The sequence below is a fragment of the Oryx dammah genome, unplaced genomic scaffold, assembly GCF_014754425.2.
Source record: "Oryx dammah isolate SB20612 unplaced genomic scaffold, SCBI_Odam_1.1 HiC_scaffold_12, whole genome shotgun sequence".
In the NCBI taxonomy this organism is placed as follows: domain Eukaryota; kingdom Metazoa; phylum Chordata; class Mammalia; order Artiodactyla; family Bovidae; genus Oryx; species Oryx dammah.
The window spans coordinates 52,700,811-52,717,873 of NW_024070196.1; the positions used below are offsets into that span (position 1 = coordinate 52,700,811).

At 46.4% G+C, this 17,063-nt stretch overlaps 1 protein-coding gene across 1 annotated transcript in view; it reads right to left on the reverse strand.

Moving 5' to 3' along the window:
• The window catches only part of CFAP251 (cilia and flagella associated protein 251), an 86,746-nt gene that overhangs the window by 2,730 nt on the left and 66,953 nt on the right, over nt 1-17,063 (reverse strand). The window contains exons 22-24 of the mRNA XM_040251286.1: nt 14,725-14,953; nt 13,599-13,700; nt 12,226-12,396 (exon numbers count right to left, since the gene is read on the reverse strand). Of these exons, the coding sequence (XP_040107220.1) occupies nt 12,260-12,396; nt 13,599-13,700; nt 14,725-14,953 (468 nt within the window). The 3' untranslated portion in view covers nt 12,226-12,259. The remainder of the gene's footprint in view (nt 1-12,225; nt 12,397-13,598; nt 13,701-14,724; nt 14,954-17,063) is intronic.

Sequence of the window (17,063 nt, forward strand, 5' to 3'; positions counted from 1 at the left end):
TAAGACCTCGTGCGGCCAAATAAATAAATATTTGACATCCAAATTCAGGGCTGGTGGGTCCCTGGACCCCCAGGTGATACTAATACAGGTTGCCTAAGTGATGAGACTGATTTGCTTATTGTACCCAGGGTGGGGTCAGTGCTGACAGGCCTACACATCCCAACTCTGTGTTCAGTGACCTCATGTCAATAGTTTGAAATCACGTTTACAGAAATTGGCAAGTGCTGTAGACAGCGTTGACTAAGATGGCATCAGAGTCAACAAAAGAGTCTGAAATGCAGTACTTGGATGCAATCTCAAAAACGACGGAATGATCTCTGTTCATTTCCAAAGCAAACCATTCAATATCACAGTAATCCAAGTCTATACCCCAACCAGTACTGCTGAAGAAGCAAAAGTTGAATGGTTCTATGAAGACCTACAAGACCTTCTAGAAGTAACACCCAAAAAAGATGTCCTTTTCATTATAGGGGACTGGAATGCAAAAGTAAGAAATCAAGAAACACTTGAGGTAACAGACAAATTTGGCCTTGGAGTACAGAATGAAGCAGGGCAAAGACTAAGAGAGTTTTGCCAAGAGAATGCACTGGTCATAGCAAACACCCTCTTCCAACAACACAAGAGAAGACTACACATGGACATTACCAGATGGTCAACACCGAAATCAGATTGATTATATTCTTTGCAACCAAAGATGGAGAAGCTCTGTATAGTCAGCCAAAACAAGACTGGGAGCTGATCGTGGCTCAGATCATAAACTCCTCATTGCCAAATTCAGACTTAAATTGAAGAAAGTAGGGAAAACCACTAGACCATTCAGGTATGACCTAAGTCAAATCCCTTACAATTATACAATGGAAGTGAGAAATAGATTCACGGGATTAGATCTGATAGACAGACTGCCTGAAGAACTATGGACGGAGGTTTGTAACACTGTGCAGGAGACAGGGATCAAGACTATCTCCAAGAAAAAGAAATGCAAAAAGGCAAAATGGTTGTCTGAGGAGGCCTCACAGATAGCTGTGAAAAGAAGAGAAGCGAAAGGCAAAGGAGAAAAGGAAATATATACCCATTTGAATGCAGAGTTCCAAAGAATAGCAAGGAGAGATAAGAAAGCCTTCCTCAGTGATCAATGGAAAGAAATAGAGGAAAACAACAGAATGGGGAAGACTAGAGATCTCTTCAAGAAAATTAGAGATACTGAGGGAACATTTCATGCAAAGTGGGCTCAAAGGACAGAAACGGTATGGACCTAAAAGAAGCAGAAGATATTAAGAAAAGGTGGCAAGAATACACAGAAGAACTGTACAAAAAAGATCTTTATGACCCAGATAATCAGAATGGTGTGATCACTCATCTAGAGCCAGACATCCTGGAAAGTCAAGTGGGCCTTAGGAAGCATCACTATGAACAAAGCTAGTGGAGGTGATGGAATTCCAGCTGAGCTATTTCAAATCCTATAAGATGATGCTGTGAAAGTGCTGCACTCAATATGCCAGCAACTTTGGAAAACTCAGCAGTGGCCACAGGATCAGAAAAGGTCAATTTTCATTCCAATCCCAAAGAAAGGCAATGCCAAAGAATGTTCAAACTACCACACAATTACATTCATCTCACACGCTAGCAAAGTAATGCTGAAAATTCTCCAAGCTAGGCTTCAACAGTAAGTGAACTGTGAACTTCCAGATGTTCAAGCTGGAGTTAGAAAAGGCAGAGGAATCAGAGATCAACTTGCCAACATCCGCTGGATCATCAAAAAATTAAGAGAGTTCCAGAAAAACATCTAATTCTGCTCTATTGACTATGCCAAAGCCTTTGACTGTGTGGATCACAACAAACTTGTTGAAAATTCTTCAAGAGATTGGAATATCAGACCACCTGACCTGCCTCCTGAGAAATCTGTATGCATATTAAGAAGCAACAGAACCAGACATGGAACAATGGACTGGTTCCAAATTGGGAAAGGAGTACATCAAAGGCTGTATGTTGTCACCCTGCTTATTTAACTTATATGCAGAGTACATCATGAGAAATGCTGGGCTGGATGAAGCACAAGCTGGAATCAAGATTGCTGTGAGAAATATCAATAACCTCAGATATGCAGATGACACCATCTTTATGGCAGAAAGCGAAGAGGAACTGAAGAGCCTCTTGATGAAAGTGAAAGAGGAGGGTGAAAAAGCTGGCTTAAAACTCAGCATTCAAAAAACGAATATCATGGCATCTGGTCCCATCACTTCATGGCAAATAGATGGGGAAAGAATGGAAACAGTGACAGACTTTATTTTCTTGGGCTCCAAAATCACTGTAAATGGTGACTGCAGCCATGAAATTAAAAGCTGCTTGCTCCTTGGAAGAAAAGTTATGACCCACCTAGACAGTATATTAAAAAACAGAGACATTACTTTGACAACAAAGGTCCATCTAGTCAAAGCTATGGTTTTTCCAGTAGTCTTGTATGGATATGAGAGTGGGCCATAAAGAAAGCTGAGCAACAAAGAACTGATTCTTTTGAACTGTGGTGTTAAAGAAGATTCTTGAGAGTCCCTTGGACTGCAAGGAGATCAAACCAGTCCATCCTAAAGGAAATCAACCCTGACTATACACTGGAAGGACTGATGCTGAAGCTGAAGCTCCAATACTTTGGTTCACCTGATGTGAAGAGCCGACTCACTGGGAAAAACTCTGAAGCTGGGAAAGATTGAGGGCAGGAGCAGAAGGTGGAGACAGAAGATGAGATGGTTGGATGGCATCACTGACTCAATGGACATGATTTGAGCAAACTCCAGGAGACAGTGAAGGACAGGGAGGCCTGGCGTGCTGCAGTCCATTGGGTTGCAAAGTGTCAGGCACGACTGAACAACAAAATAATGTATCAGGACCCTTCCCCAGCAAGCCAAGAGCTGGTGATAAACATCTGCCACACACCACTGGTGAAGCCCATTATTGTGGGCCTTCTAATAAGCCTGCATGATTGTGGGCAAGGTCTCATCTCCCCACTATGTGGATCCTGGACTTTGATTTCTGATCTCTTGCCTCAAAAAACCATTCACACTAAAGTTCAAATATGCTACGCTTGGCAAATATCTACAGGCTTCAAGTGGCCTTCTTGCTGGATTAGTTTTCAGGATTCTTTTTTTCCTTGAGTTTTGCCTAGTCCTTACTATCTTGTCAGCATGTGGTGGCTTTTAGGATGTTTTAAAAATATGTTTTCTAGCATTTTTAGTTGCTTTCAGCTTGAGTGTGTGTCTGAATAACTAAGTATCAGGGCTGGAAGTCAAGCTCTTACTGAATGTTTGTGATTATTTCAGACACATTGAAAGAGTGACTGTTAGGTTCCAGAAGTGAGTTATTTAGCCGTGACTTGTGTTTTGACCTTTCTGTGCCTCATCTGTAAAATAGGGATGAAAATAAGACTTGCCTCATAGAGTTATGTGAATTCAAAACAGTATTTGTCAAGGAAGGAGGGTGGGATAAACTAGGAGTTTGGGATTAACATATACACGTGCGTTCGTGCCTGCTCACTTGTGCCTGACTCTTTGTGACCCCATGGACTGTAGCCTGCCAGGCTCCTCTGTCTATGAAATTTTCCAGGCAAGAATATTGAGGTGGGTTGCCATCTCTTACTACATGGGATCTTCCTAACCCAGGGATCGAACCTGCAGAAAAGGATACTACCATCCCGCAGTCAGTCTGCAGAACTGGCAAGTGGATTCTTTACCACTGTGTCACCTGGGAAGCCCAACATACACACACTGCTATATATATAAAATAGATAACCAATGAGTACCTACTGTATAGCACAAAGAACTACACTCAATATTTTGTAATAATCTATAAGGAAAAAGAATCTGAAAAAGAATATACACACACATATACCCATACACACATATAACTGAATCATTTGGTGTGTACACCTAGCATGACACTGTTAGTCAACTACACTTCAATTGAAAAACATACCAAAAAACAAACAAACAGTATTTGTCAAGAATTTAGAACAGTGCTTGGCACATTGTAAGTGCTAGATAGCAAAATGCATGCTAAGTCACTTCAGTCTTGTCCGACTCTTTGCAACACTATGGACTGTAGCCTGCCAGGCTCCTCTGTCCATGGGATTCTCCAGGCAAGAATACTGGAGTGAGTTGCTGTAGCCCTCCTCCAGGGGGTCTTCCCCAAATACCAAAAAGTATTTGTTAAATACCACCCTCTATGATCTTCGCATCAGTATGCCCCACGCTGGGGACTGAAGTCAAACTACTCTTCCTAGGACTGGTAAATTCAACTCTTACTTCACTCCTCCCCCTGAGATGAAGGCTCATTCACCAAGGGGTGGGAGTTTGGGGTGGGGGAAGGATAAGAACACAGACGGAGACATGTGACTGTGAGGAAGATGCAGACCCAGCCCTGGCGTTTCTGGGTAGACTTGGTCCTCGCCTAGCAACTTGCAACCGAGTACTGTTTTCATAAACAGAGGAGCTTTGGTGTTTGGGGAACATCATTAGCAAGGCCCAGCCAAGGGGGGACCTTTGAAGGGAACACTCTAACCACAGAATGAAATACAGCCCCTTCCTCAGAGACAGAGACAGAACGGATGAGCTGCGGAGTTGGAAGCCTCCCTCCTTGTGCAGTAAAGGATACTACCATCCCGCAGTCAGTCTGCAGAGTTCCAGCCAGAGCCCCTCTCTCCTGTGCCTCTGGACTGTGCTCCCCACTCCATAGGCATCAGAATGTGGACAGTTGTAAGTCAGCCCCCTGTGAGTGCTCTCGGGACCCTCCTGTCCCTCCCTACCGAGAGAGGATTGGCAAACATTCACCAGCACGCCATTGGTGAAGCCCTATGTGGTCCCAGTTCATTGTAGGGAAGGTCTCCCCAACAATGTGGGCCTGATGATAAATTTCAGAGACTGGGCCAGTAAAACTCTGCGGGGCAGGGGCACTTCCCTGATGGTCCAGTGGCTCAGACTCTGCACTTCCAACAGGGAGCCTAGATTCGATCACTGGTCAGGGAACTAGATCCCACATGCCACAACTAAGAATTTACATGCTGCAACTAAATATCCTGCATGCCACAGCTAAGAACCGGAGCAGCCGAATAAATAAATAAATATTAAAAAAATTTTTTTAATAAACCAAATAGTCCAAATTGCTTCTATGCCTACTTTTTCTTGCCTATAACTACAACTCTAAAAATGGTTCCCAGCTCAAATACTAATAGATTGGCAAGCTGCCAGACTAAAAGTTAGGCCACTTGAGGCCATATTCAAACAGAGAGATAGTAGATATAAAGTGCTTCAGAAGACGGATGTGTTCAAAGGTGAGATGGTGTAACACAGCCGCTCTTCTAACAATGAATGATTAAACACGGAACGTCTGGTCATGACCCAGTGACCCGGAGCAGAGTTGGAATCCGTCTACCGATGCGCTTGGTGAGCTCTTAAGTCAGGAATCCAGATGGCTGCCCAAATGTCTTCTCTCTTGCTCCCACATATGCGTCATTTTGGCTGCCTCTGAAAACCTTTCCTAGTTCTGGGTGAACCTTTAGGGATGGAGGCTGCCCCCTACTACAGAAGCTGGGGGGTGGGGGCCATTTCACTCTTCTACCTGGGAGTTCTAGGTCCTGGGCATGGGACCTAACCTTGATCTAGTAGGTGGATGGTCTAGTCAATTGATTTTTTTTTACTGATGTATAGTTGATTTATTACAGTATTAGGTAAGTTTCAGGGGTACAGTGTAGACATTGGTTCCCTTTTCTCCCCACCTTCACCAACATTTGTTACTTATGGTCTTTTTGATGATAGCCATTCTGACAGGTGTGGGGTGATATAGCTCTTTGTGGTTTTGATTTGCATTTCCCTGATGATCAGTGATGTCGAGCATCTTTTTATGTGCCTGTTGACCATCTGTATGTCTTCTTTAGAAAAATATCTATTCAGGTCTTCTGCCCATTTTTCAAGTGGGTTGCCTGTTGATTTTTTTTATATAATAGCTTTATTGAGACATAATTAACATACCATAAAATTCACCCTTTAAAGTTTTTTTTAGTATAGTCACAGAGTTGTGAAACCATCACCACAATCAATTTTAGAGCATTCTTGTCATCCAAAAAAGAAACCCTCTACCCATTCACTGTCATTCTTTATACCCCTCGCCTTAGGTGACTGAGAGTTTATTTCCTATTTCTATGGATTTGCCTCCACTGGACATTTCATGTAAGTGGAATCATACCATATGTGTCATTCTGGGTCTGACTTCTTTTTCTCAGCATATTTTACACCCATGTGGTAGCATGTATTAACACTTCACTCTTTTTATGGCCAAGTAATATTCCATTATGTGGATCTACCACATTCACTGATGGACGTTGGGTTGTTTTTACTTCTTGGCTATTATGAATAGTGCTGTGATGATGATTAGTAGACAAGTGTTTGTGCAGATGTATATTTTCATTTCTCCCAGCTACATACCAGTTCACCAGAGGGGAGTTGCTGGGTCATACGGTAACTCTATGTTTAACATGTTCGGAAACTGCCAGCCTGTTTTCCAAAGCACCATTTTACATTCCCACCAGCAGTATAGGAGGGTTCCAGTTTAGCTACATCCTCACCAACCCTTGTTATTGTGTTTTCATTTTAGTCTTGTGGAGGTAAAAGGATATCTCATTGTGGTTTTGATTTGGAATTTTGAGGGCATATGGGGCAGTGGAGAAATGACTTACAGCAGAAATGGCCACTGGAGAGCCTGAGGTATTGGAGGCACTGAGCTCCCAGTGGCACCATTGGCATCCTGGCTGTGGTTGCTTCCTGGCCATTTACTGAGCTGGCTTCTCCAGTCTCTCCACGGAGCATGTGGTCCTCAAATAACGTCACTTTCCACTGAAGCTAACCAGAGCCAATTTCTATTGCTGCAAACCAAGGGTCATGATTGATACTATCTTTGATAACATTTAACTTTTTCTTTATACTTACTTCTCCTGAGTGCCTTTTCTCTCGCTGCAGTCCTTCACTTCTCCCCAGAGTACTGTAATAGTCTCCTTGCTGTGGTCCTTTTCCCCAGACAACCTCTCTTCCCCATCACCTGACCGTAGGCCCCTGAGATGCAAGTTTGATCTCCTTCTCTCCCTTCCCTTTAACATCAAGTTTAACCTCCTTGCTTTGGCACACAAGGCCATCCATGTGACCACTGTCTTCCCTGAGTTGCTCTCCTGCCACTTCCCCCAGGCACCACTCAGATAAGCTTAGAGCGAGTGCCACATTTATGTAATTTCTCCACCTCTCCCTGGTCGCCTCCTCCTCCTCCTCCTTCCCACCCTATCTGCTCTGGATGCCCCTATGTCATATCACAAAACACTGTAATTATTATTGACATATCTGTTTCCCTCACTATGATGTAACCTTCCAAAGGGGAAGAGCCAGTGCTTCCTGCCACATTTTATCTCTGGGCTTAGCATGCTGCAGGGCACACACAGTTAAACTGAGGTCGCTGTTAGAGGGTCTGGCACCAGTTTCTGCTATTCTGTCCTCTCTCCTAGAACAGTGAAAAGGTGAAGGGGATCCACAGCACACTGAGGGAGAGGTAAGTGGCCAGTGTCTGGTGAAGCTTCACTGTATGCTGGGCTGCCTTTGGGATACCACCAGTGACTCAGGGGAACGTGGAGTTATACCTGACCGCAAGAACGGACAACGAGATCATGGAGAAAATTGTGTCTTTTTAAAATGTTGAAATTCCTGGGGGAAAACTACGAAGGATGAATTGATGCTGACTGAGGGCTTAAGGTTTATGGGGCTGAAACCCACTGTGAACTTTTGCACATGTGTCTACTGTCACGTGAGATAACATACCAGCTTCAGGGCGGCTCCACCTGTGACTTCTCTATGGTCTTTCCTGGGATCCTCTGAGGGGCAGCCTATCCTATATCAAGACTCTGAAAGTGAAGGAGTGAGAATGGCCGGATCATCCTCTTGAATATGTGGCCTCCCTCCCTCCTGCCCACATGAAAACATCCCTATTCAGACTTGGGAGGAAGGACCACACCACAGTGGTACTGAAGGAATGGGAGAGATGGTTCTAGATTTCTGTGTACCTCGCCTTGAGCTTATGTCCCTTTCTAGGGTCTGACCATACAAACCTTTGGCTCACTGAATGCGTCTGGCCTTGGTGTGTCAGAGGGTTCCACGAGTCTGCTGGCCCAGCTTCCCTTGTATGCACGTTTAAGGCAACCAAGATACGTTTATTGAAACTAAAAAATTAAGTTTGGAGCAAAGAATATCAACTAAAACACAGACTTCCTCTGGGTTTCACCAGTTCTTCCTAATGTCCTTTTTTTTTTCTGATCCAGAAAACCAGGATCCTGGTTCGCATTTCGTCATCGTCTCCCTTTAGGCTCCTTTGACCTGTGACAGTTTCTGAGTCTTTTCATGTTTGTCATGACCTGGGCTTTCTTTTTCTTTCTTTTTTTTTTTGGCTGCACTGCATCTTTGTTGCAGCACGTAGACTCTCTAGTTGGGATGTGCAGGCTTAGCTGCCCCACGGCACAAGGCATCTTAGCTCCCCAACCGGGGATCAAACCTGCACCCCCTGTGTCAGAAGGCAGATTCTTACCCACTGGACCACCATGGAAAGTGCCATGACCTGGGCATTTTTGATGAGTACTAGTCAGGTGTTTTGTATAGATTCGTCATATTTGTAAAAATCTGTTGGATTCATCCTGGCCAATGAGGTGTAGCAAACTCCAGCCTGTGGGATGGGTCTGGGCTGCCATGTCTGTGTGGTCTGCAAACTAAGAATAGTTTTCACAGTTATTTATTTATTTATTTATTTATTTATTTTGGTTTGTTTGGGCCACGAGGCAAGTGGGATCTTAGTGCCCCAATCAGGGATGGAACCGCAACCCTGCTACAGTAGAAGCAAAGAGTCTTAACCACTGGACCACCAGGGAAGTCCCAGTTTTCACATTTTTAAGTGGTTGAAAAATATATCAAAAGAAGATGATTTTATGATATGTGGAAGTTCTCATGAAATCCACATTAATTTCAGCATCCATAAGTAAAGTTTGATTAGAATGGGGCCACACTCATTCTTCTCTGGACCAAGGTTCTGTGTGGCTGCGTTTGTGTTCCAGCGGCCGAGCTGAGGTGTCCAACAGCCCACTGGGTCCACAGATCCCCACTGTTTACTCTCTGGCCGTTTCCAGAGAGTCTGCTGACCCTGATGCAGATGGCCTGTGGGGGCCGGATTCACTTTGATTCAGAAACTAAGTCAGCTATTAAAAGAGCACTGAAGCTTCATGCTCATTCATTCAATCGTTCTGCAAATATTTATTGAGGGCCCTTTGTCAAAGCTTGCAGAGACCCTTATTTGAGCAAGTGTTAACTGGTGCTAAGACCCTGGAGTTGGAAGAGATTAATTCTCATCAGACATCTTCCCGAGTCTCAGGCACAGTTTCTGCCGGCAGTAATAATAGCTGCCGTCCTATTTTGAGCACTACCTTATGCCAGGAACACTTTATTTGCAATATCTCTTTTAATCCTCACCACCACCCCAGGAATTGTTCCAGGAGGAAACTGAGGTTTAAGAGATTAGCCACACCCGAGGGCACACAGGGTACTACTCAGTGGCAGAGGCAGGACTCGGCCCAGCCTGGCCTGTGGGGCCAGTGCTGTGTAAACAGAACGCTCACCCCACACCAGAGGGGCCGGGGGTTCTGGAGGAGAGACTGGGGGGTGGGGGAGGCTCTGAGTGGTTCCTGGATGACTATGCCTTTTCCACCTCCAGAACTCTGGAAGCAACAGGCCAGGATGCAGAGGCCAGTAGCCAGAGGCCCATGTGATATGCTATTATCTTTTCAAAAGCTCATCACATGGTGCTTTCAGAGCATCACATGGTGCTTTCTGGTGTCCAGCGTGTGTCCGCACGTCTTGAGGTACAAGCCCAGTGAAACTGTTTGCCATCTCTCCTTCCTCCTTTTCTGGTGTCCCTGCTGTACCAGCCACCTGGCTGGGAGAGTCTGGGCTCTCTGCTCACTTGGCAGGAAGGCAGCCCCCGCTTCCTCCCCTGGCCTGGGGCACTGGGGCCCCGCTTCTCCACTGCCTGTGTGGCCAGCTGGTGGGCCTGATGGGGATGGAGGTGCAGATGCCCTCTGGGGGCCAGAAGGTACACCTGAGCTGCTCTTCTTCCTGGTCAGACAGGCTGAGAGACACCCCAGGAAAAGCACCAGCAGGAGCTCCTCTGACCAGGCTGTTGACACGGATCCTGCTGCCCCTGGCTACTTGGGCCTTCCTGGGTGAACAGCAGCCCTGACCCTAACCCTTACCCTATGTGTGTGTGCTCAGTCGTGTCTGACTCTTTGTGACCCCATGGAGTATAGCTCACCAGGCTCCTCTGTCCATGGGATTTCCCAGGAAAGGATATTGGAGCCGGTTTCCATTTCCTACTCCAGGGGATCTTCCCGATGCAGGGATTGAACCCATGTCTCTTGCACTGGCGAGCAGATTCTTTACCACTAGCCTCACCTGGGATGCCTGACCCTCTCCCTAACCCTTCCTGCCTGCCACCAGGACCTCCCCCTCCACGTACCGACTCAGCACAGAGGGACTGAGGCTCAGCCTGGGCCTGAAGGTGGTTACTGCTACTGGCCCAGTCACAGCAGGTCCAACTGGTCACAGGCCTATTCTGCTCCACACAATGACTCCAATGTATATGTCTTAATAAGAACCAAAATAGAGGAGCCAGATCCAATGAGAGAAGCTCCCTGTGGGTGTCCAGAGGACATCCAACACTGAGCTATTTTTTTTGGAAGGAAACAAGTCATTGGAGAGTTTTCTGTTCCCTAAAGCGTCCCCAGGAACCCTTTAACCAGCTTGATAATCTATCTCTCCTAAGCCCTCAGCGGCTGCAAAGTTGATTCATAAAGCTTGTTTTCCTTTTTGGGTTTTTCAAAAAGAATGAAATGTAAACCAGCTTGCAAGCCCTGAAGGTAAAATCTGACCAGTGGGGTGCCTGCTGGACCACGGCCCACGCTGGCTGTCCCAAGGTCATGGTGACACAGTCTGGCTGGGGAGCTGGCTGGCTCTGTCCTGCGTTCCGGGGTGTTCCGAGGACTCACCAGAAGCCAGGTTTCCGAGTGGCCGCCACACAGGGGGCTCTGTGCCAGGAGAAGGATGCTGAAGCCGTCCTGTTTCTCTCACATGGAGGTCTGCCCCTGGGGAGGAAGGACCTTTACAGAGGTCAGCAACGTCATCTCAAAGGCTGGTTTCTCTGGGAAAGGCGCTGGTTCGGGTGGGTGGGGGTGTTGGACTGAATACATGTGAAGGATAACCTCTGGCCCACTGGCCTGAGAGAGGCTTCATAACCGAGGACAAAATCGGACCGTAACTTTCATCTGTTTATAGGTGAGGGGTACCGTCTTTTCAAGGTCAAAACAGCGCTGCAGCCTTAGTCACGCTCCTGAAACAACCCATGAGCTGGGTATCTGTTTTTGCCTGCTAGGTGCTCTGCAGCCCGGTGGAGTTCAAGGCTGTGAGCCAAGCAGATGGGCCTGTGCGATGTGTGTGTCATGGGAGAGGGTGGCTGACACGGGCCGAGCTCTGCCCCGGGGAGGCTGACTGTGTGGTTTCTAGTCCAGGTGCGCACCCACAGGGCTCTGGGGGGCGGGGAGCAGGGCTTTTTCTGCATTCTCTCTGGCAGCTGCTACCAGGGTTAAGCTTGGCCGACGATGCTCTTCATAACGGCTGCACACAACTGCTCAGGGGGTTTATTGATAAGAAGCCACAAGCCAGGGCTCTCAGCAGCACTGAGCGCCCAACACCTCCCACCCCAGTCTAACAGCAGACTGGGATGATCTGTATCTGGCCATGTTAGGCTAAGGGTCCAGGTGCCACTCGAGCCAGTGGCAACCAGGCCACACGTGTCACGAGGAAGGACAGCTGCTGGCTTGGGCCCTCTCTGCCCCCGGGGACCACGCCACCTCCTCATCCTGAAAACCCTGCTCCAGGCAGCACTGGATCAGGCATGGGGATGGCAGTCGGGGTTTCCAGCCACCACATCCATCCAACCCCCAGTGTTTTTCTTGTTTCCACCCACTTTTCTATTTCGGACAGAGTGGAATGTCCAACTCTGTGAAATCTGTTGCTTAACAGAAATATGCTTTTAATGTCTAAACGTTCTGAAGATTAGAGCAGGGGTAGGGAAATGCCAGAATAGTGGTACCTCTTGGGGGGGGGGGACCACACACACACACACACACACAGTCCTTTGTGCTTCAGAAACTCTGCTCGGCTTCACTGATACTAGGATCTTGTCTAGAATCTTGGGAAACGGTTAAGCCAAGAATTTCAGTCGTGAATATTTCTGCAGTGATTTCGTCTGGAAGTTCTTCTTCTAAGCAAATTTCAGAACCTAACAAACAAGAGAAGAAAGCAAATGCCTTCATAATGATTAGGTTTCTAACTCAGAAGCATTTTCCAAAAAATATGAGGAACTGATACGAAAGAGAAGTGAGAGGCACTTTGTGCAGGGATTTGGCTCTGGCTCCTTGAGAAGTCCTGGGGTGGAAATCGGTCAAAATCCCCCCTTTGTGGTTTGGGTTTGGAGCACTCTTACCCAAATCTCTGCACACGTTATTGGAAAACCTCAACTATATGGCATCATTGATTTTACTGTTTTGAGACACTTAGGAACACTGTATCCATGTATGTGCGCATATGTGTGTGTGTGTGTGAAAATTACATTCTGAGATACCAAGTACACAAGGAATGGGGTGGAGGAGCTTGCAGGTTGGAAATGACAGATCAGACACTGGAGTCTAGAAGTGTCTGAGTTAGGAACCCTGTTCAATTTGAAATTGGGAACAGACAACAAAAGGAGAAGAAGAAGGGAGCCCAGTGAGGGGTGTTTGCTCCTGACTTCTTGGGGTGGGGGGCAGCGGGGCAGCCCTCAGGGGTTGTCCACAGACATGTTCCAGCACACTCAGGCCAATGGACTAAAAGAAGGAGGTGGGAAATCTTCATATAGGAAAGAAGAAGAGGATGATCTTTTTTTGGCCACACCGCACTGCATGTGGGATCTTAGTTCCCCAACCAGGGATTGAACCTGTGAGCCCTGCAGTGGAAGTACCAAGTCCTAACCACTGGTCCACTAGGGCAGTCCCCAGGAGGATCTCTAAAGACATTCAAGTTCTGGCAACTTGGGTTCGGGCTCCTGCCTGCCCCCGGTCGCTGACCCTCTTGTGCTCCAAGGCTCTCCTGACTATACCTCCCCTGAAATGACTTCCAAACCGTATTCTCAATTAGTGGCCAGTGTTCACCTATCCTGGCTGGAAAGATGAGGACTGCGTCGGGGGAATAAAGGGAAAAACAAGGCCAGAAGACACGGGGTTGTCAGAGCCCGCGAACAAAGGCTTTCATCTCTTCAACGTGACCACCGCTCCCTGGTCTTTTCATAACTTATTCATGTTGGGTTCCCCACAGACCTGCTTTGTTGTGTGCGCGGTATGAAGGAGAGTGGCTGGCACCAGTCAGGAGACATAAATGCACTCAAGTCGACAACAAATTAGCGTGCCCTGGTTACATGCCCAGACAGAGCCCACTCGCTAGTAGTACCTTTGACAGAGGAGGCTGCAGGCTCGGATTTCCAGCCCTCGGGATTCAGTCCAAACAGTGTGGCGAAGCAGTCCATCATCTCCTCTTCCGTCATGTGCTCACCTGGGCATCGCAAAGCGAAAAGGAGGCGGTTCGGCTTGTGGGACTGAGCTTCACATCAGAGCTTAGCATCATCTTTCTAAAGTCTTCCAGAGAATTATTTCACGGGTTTCTTTTTCTTAAGATGCAAAAGCTACCTAGGAAGTCCCCTGTTACGGTCACATAGACTTCCTTATATGGCACTAAAAGTGGGGCTCCAACCTGGGGGACTGTGTCGGGGCTTATGCAGATGGGGAACAGCTTTCTGATAAAGACTGCACTTGGCTTCATTTCAGTTTCCCTCATGTTAGAAACACCAGTTTCGCTGAGATGAAATGATCACCCAGAGACTTTTGGTCTTTTGGCTGTGCCACAACAGCATGTGGCATCTTATTTCTCTGACCAGGAATTGAACTCATGCCCTCCACATTGGAAGTCGAAGTCTCAACCACTGGACTGCCCGGGAAGTCCGTAAAAATGATTTTTTTTTTTTTACTTTGGTGTGGTTTTATCTCGCAAATGTAACCCAATCTCATGGTACCTCATCGTGAGGTCGATGGCTGGCACTTGTATTCCTGCTTTATGAGTGCTGTGCTAAATTGCTTCAGTCATGTCCGACTCTGCGACCCCATGACTGTAGCCTGCCAGGCTCCTCTGTCTATGAGATTCTCCAAGCAAGAATACTGGAGTCGGCTGCCATTCCCTCCTCCAGGGGAATCTTCCCAACCCAGGGACTGGACCCGTGTCTCTTCTGCCTTCTGCACTGGCGGGCAGGTTCTTTACCCCTAGTGCCACCTGGGAAGCCCAAGGTGAGAGGAAGGCGTCTAGGGCCCTGAATTGCGCAGTCCCAGGAAGTTGGAACACACACTCCATCCTTCAGGTCCCTGTCAGCCTTCCCTTTATCCCTTGTTCACCAACCATGTGAGTCAGTAAGCAGCATCCTCAGAGCTGAAGCTCTGTCAAATCAAAGATGCGGGTGTCCCAGCTCAGTTCTCTCCAGTGGGATGGGCCTAAGGGAGTTACGAGATCTATCTATTTGTGTATTTACCTTTAGTTTGAAGCAGATTCAGAAAATCCTCTCTTTGAATAGCCTTCTCTCCCTTTGAATTGGTGAAACCAAGAATGTCAAAGCTCTGCTGGATGCTGCTCATGGTGTTACCGAAGGGTGGCCTATGATTGAGGTAGACTTTGAAGAAATCTGGTAAGTTGATTTTGTCGATGAGCTTTCCAGTGTCCACATACTCACTAAATCTGATTTCGTTAAACATATCTTCAATCTAGAAAAGAGGTTTTTTTGGGAAAAAATGGACCACGGTAAGCAGATAAATTTCTAAGAATTGGAGCGTAACAGACAAACGTTTGTAGTTAGCTTAGAATATGTCTGCTATGGGTTGACTGTATCCTCCCGCCACCCCGACCCAAGAAAGACAGGTTGAAGTCCTAACTCCCCATCTCTCAGAATGTGACTTTATTTAGAAACAGGGTCATGGCAGATGTAACTAGTATGATGAGGTCAATACTGGAATAAAGTGGGCCTTTAATCCAATATGACGGTGTCCTTGTAATAGCAGTGGGGCAGGTGCCAAGCTGGTAGTGGGCCTACTCAGCCATTGGTCGGTGCCACAGTGGGCCCCTCCTCAAGCAAGCAACTATTAGCGAGCAACTGGCAATGAGAAACAATTAGCGGTCCTGCTCAGCGATTGGTTGGCGCCACAGTGTGCCCCTCCCCCTCTTGTGTATAAAAGGAGCTCGAATTGGGACTGAGGGGAGATGATTTTTTGAGATGCTAGTCTGCCATCTTCTTGGTCTGCTAGCTTTACGATTAAAATCGTTATTCCATGTTCCAACAACTCATCTCCCAATGTATTGGCCTGTCGTGTGGCAAGCAGCATAAGCTTGGCTCAGTCACATTCTCATTAAAAGAGGAGAGAGACACTCAGGGCCAAGATGGACATATGATGGTGGAGGCAGAGGTTGGAGTGATAACAGCTTAAGCCAAGGAAAGACAAGGACTGCTGGTAACCACAGAAACTAGAAGAGGCAGGGACGGTTTATCCCCTATGTGTTTCACAGAGAGCCTGACCCTGCTTGACACCCTGATTTTGGATTTCCATGAGAGAATAAATTCCCATTGTGTGAAGCCACCCAGTTTTTGGTACATTTTACAGCAGCTCTGATCCACTGTCCAACTGGCCAATACTATTAGCACTGGCATGAACAGTGTTTCATTTTATCAATTTTCACCTAAGTATCAAAGGTCTGTATAGTCAAAGCTATGATTTTTCCAGTAGTCATGTACCGATGTGAGAGCTGGACAATAAAAAATAGCTGAGCACCAAAGAATTGATGCCTTTGAACTGTGGTGTTGGAGAAGACTCTTGAGAGTCCCTTGGACTGCAAGGAAATCACACCAGTCAATCCTAAAGGAAATCAACCCTGAATATTCACTGGAAGGACTGATGCTGAAACTGAAGCTTCAATACTTTGGCCACCTGATATGAAGAACCGATTCATTGGAAAAGCCCCTGATTCTGGGAAATACTGAAGGCAGGAGGAGAAGGAGATGACTGAGGATGAGATGATTAGATGGCATCACCCACTGGCCCCAGGAAATGGTGAAGAACAGAGAAACATGGCGTGTTGCAGTCCTTGGGGCTGCAAAGAGTCAGACATGACTGAGCGACTGAACAACATCAAATCTTGCACTGTATTTGCTATATCCCTGCTTTGTGAAGAAGCTGTTTTGTGCCATGTGCTCAGCCGTGTCCCACTCTTTGTGACCCCATGGACTGTAGCCTGCCAGGTTCCTCTGTCCATGGACTTTTCTTTTCTTTTTTTTTTGGTCCATGGACTTTTCAAGCAAGGATACTGGAGTGGGTTGCCATTTCCTCTTCGAGGGGATCTTCCTGACCCAGGGATCAAACCCATGTCTCATGTGTGTCTCCTGCACTGCAGGTGGATTCTTTACCTGCTGAGCCATCAGGGAAGCTCACAGAATCCTGAAGAATTTAGAAATTAGTTTATATAAATAAGCAAATAATTCAGTGTGAAACTCAAAGACAGGACTGATCGCTTATGACAACTGCATTGTAGTTCTTTTTTCGTGTTTTATACACACAAAGATATTTTGTAACATACACATGACTTATGTGATATAATTTTTAAAATGAAGACCTAGGAAGCCATCATTCATTGAAAATATCAACACAGTTGACAAATATTAAGTGAGACTAACCATGAAAAGAAGACTCAAATTTTTAAAATCATGAATGAAAGAGGGAATGCAAGTATTGACACCAATCTTACAGAAATTAAAAGGAATATGAGCAACTATATGCCAATAAATCAGATAACTTAGGAAAAATGAGCAAATCCCTAGGAAGATAC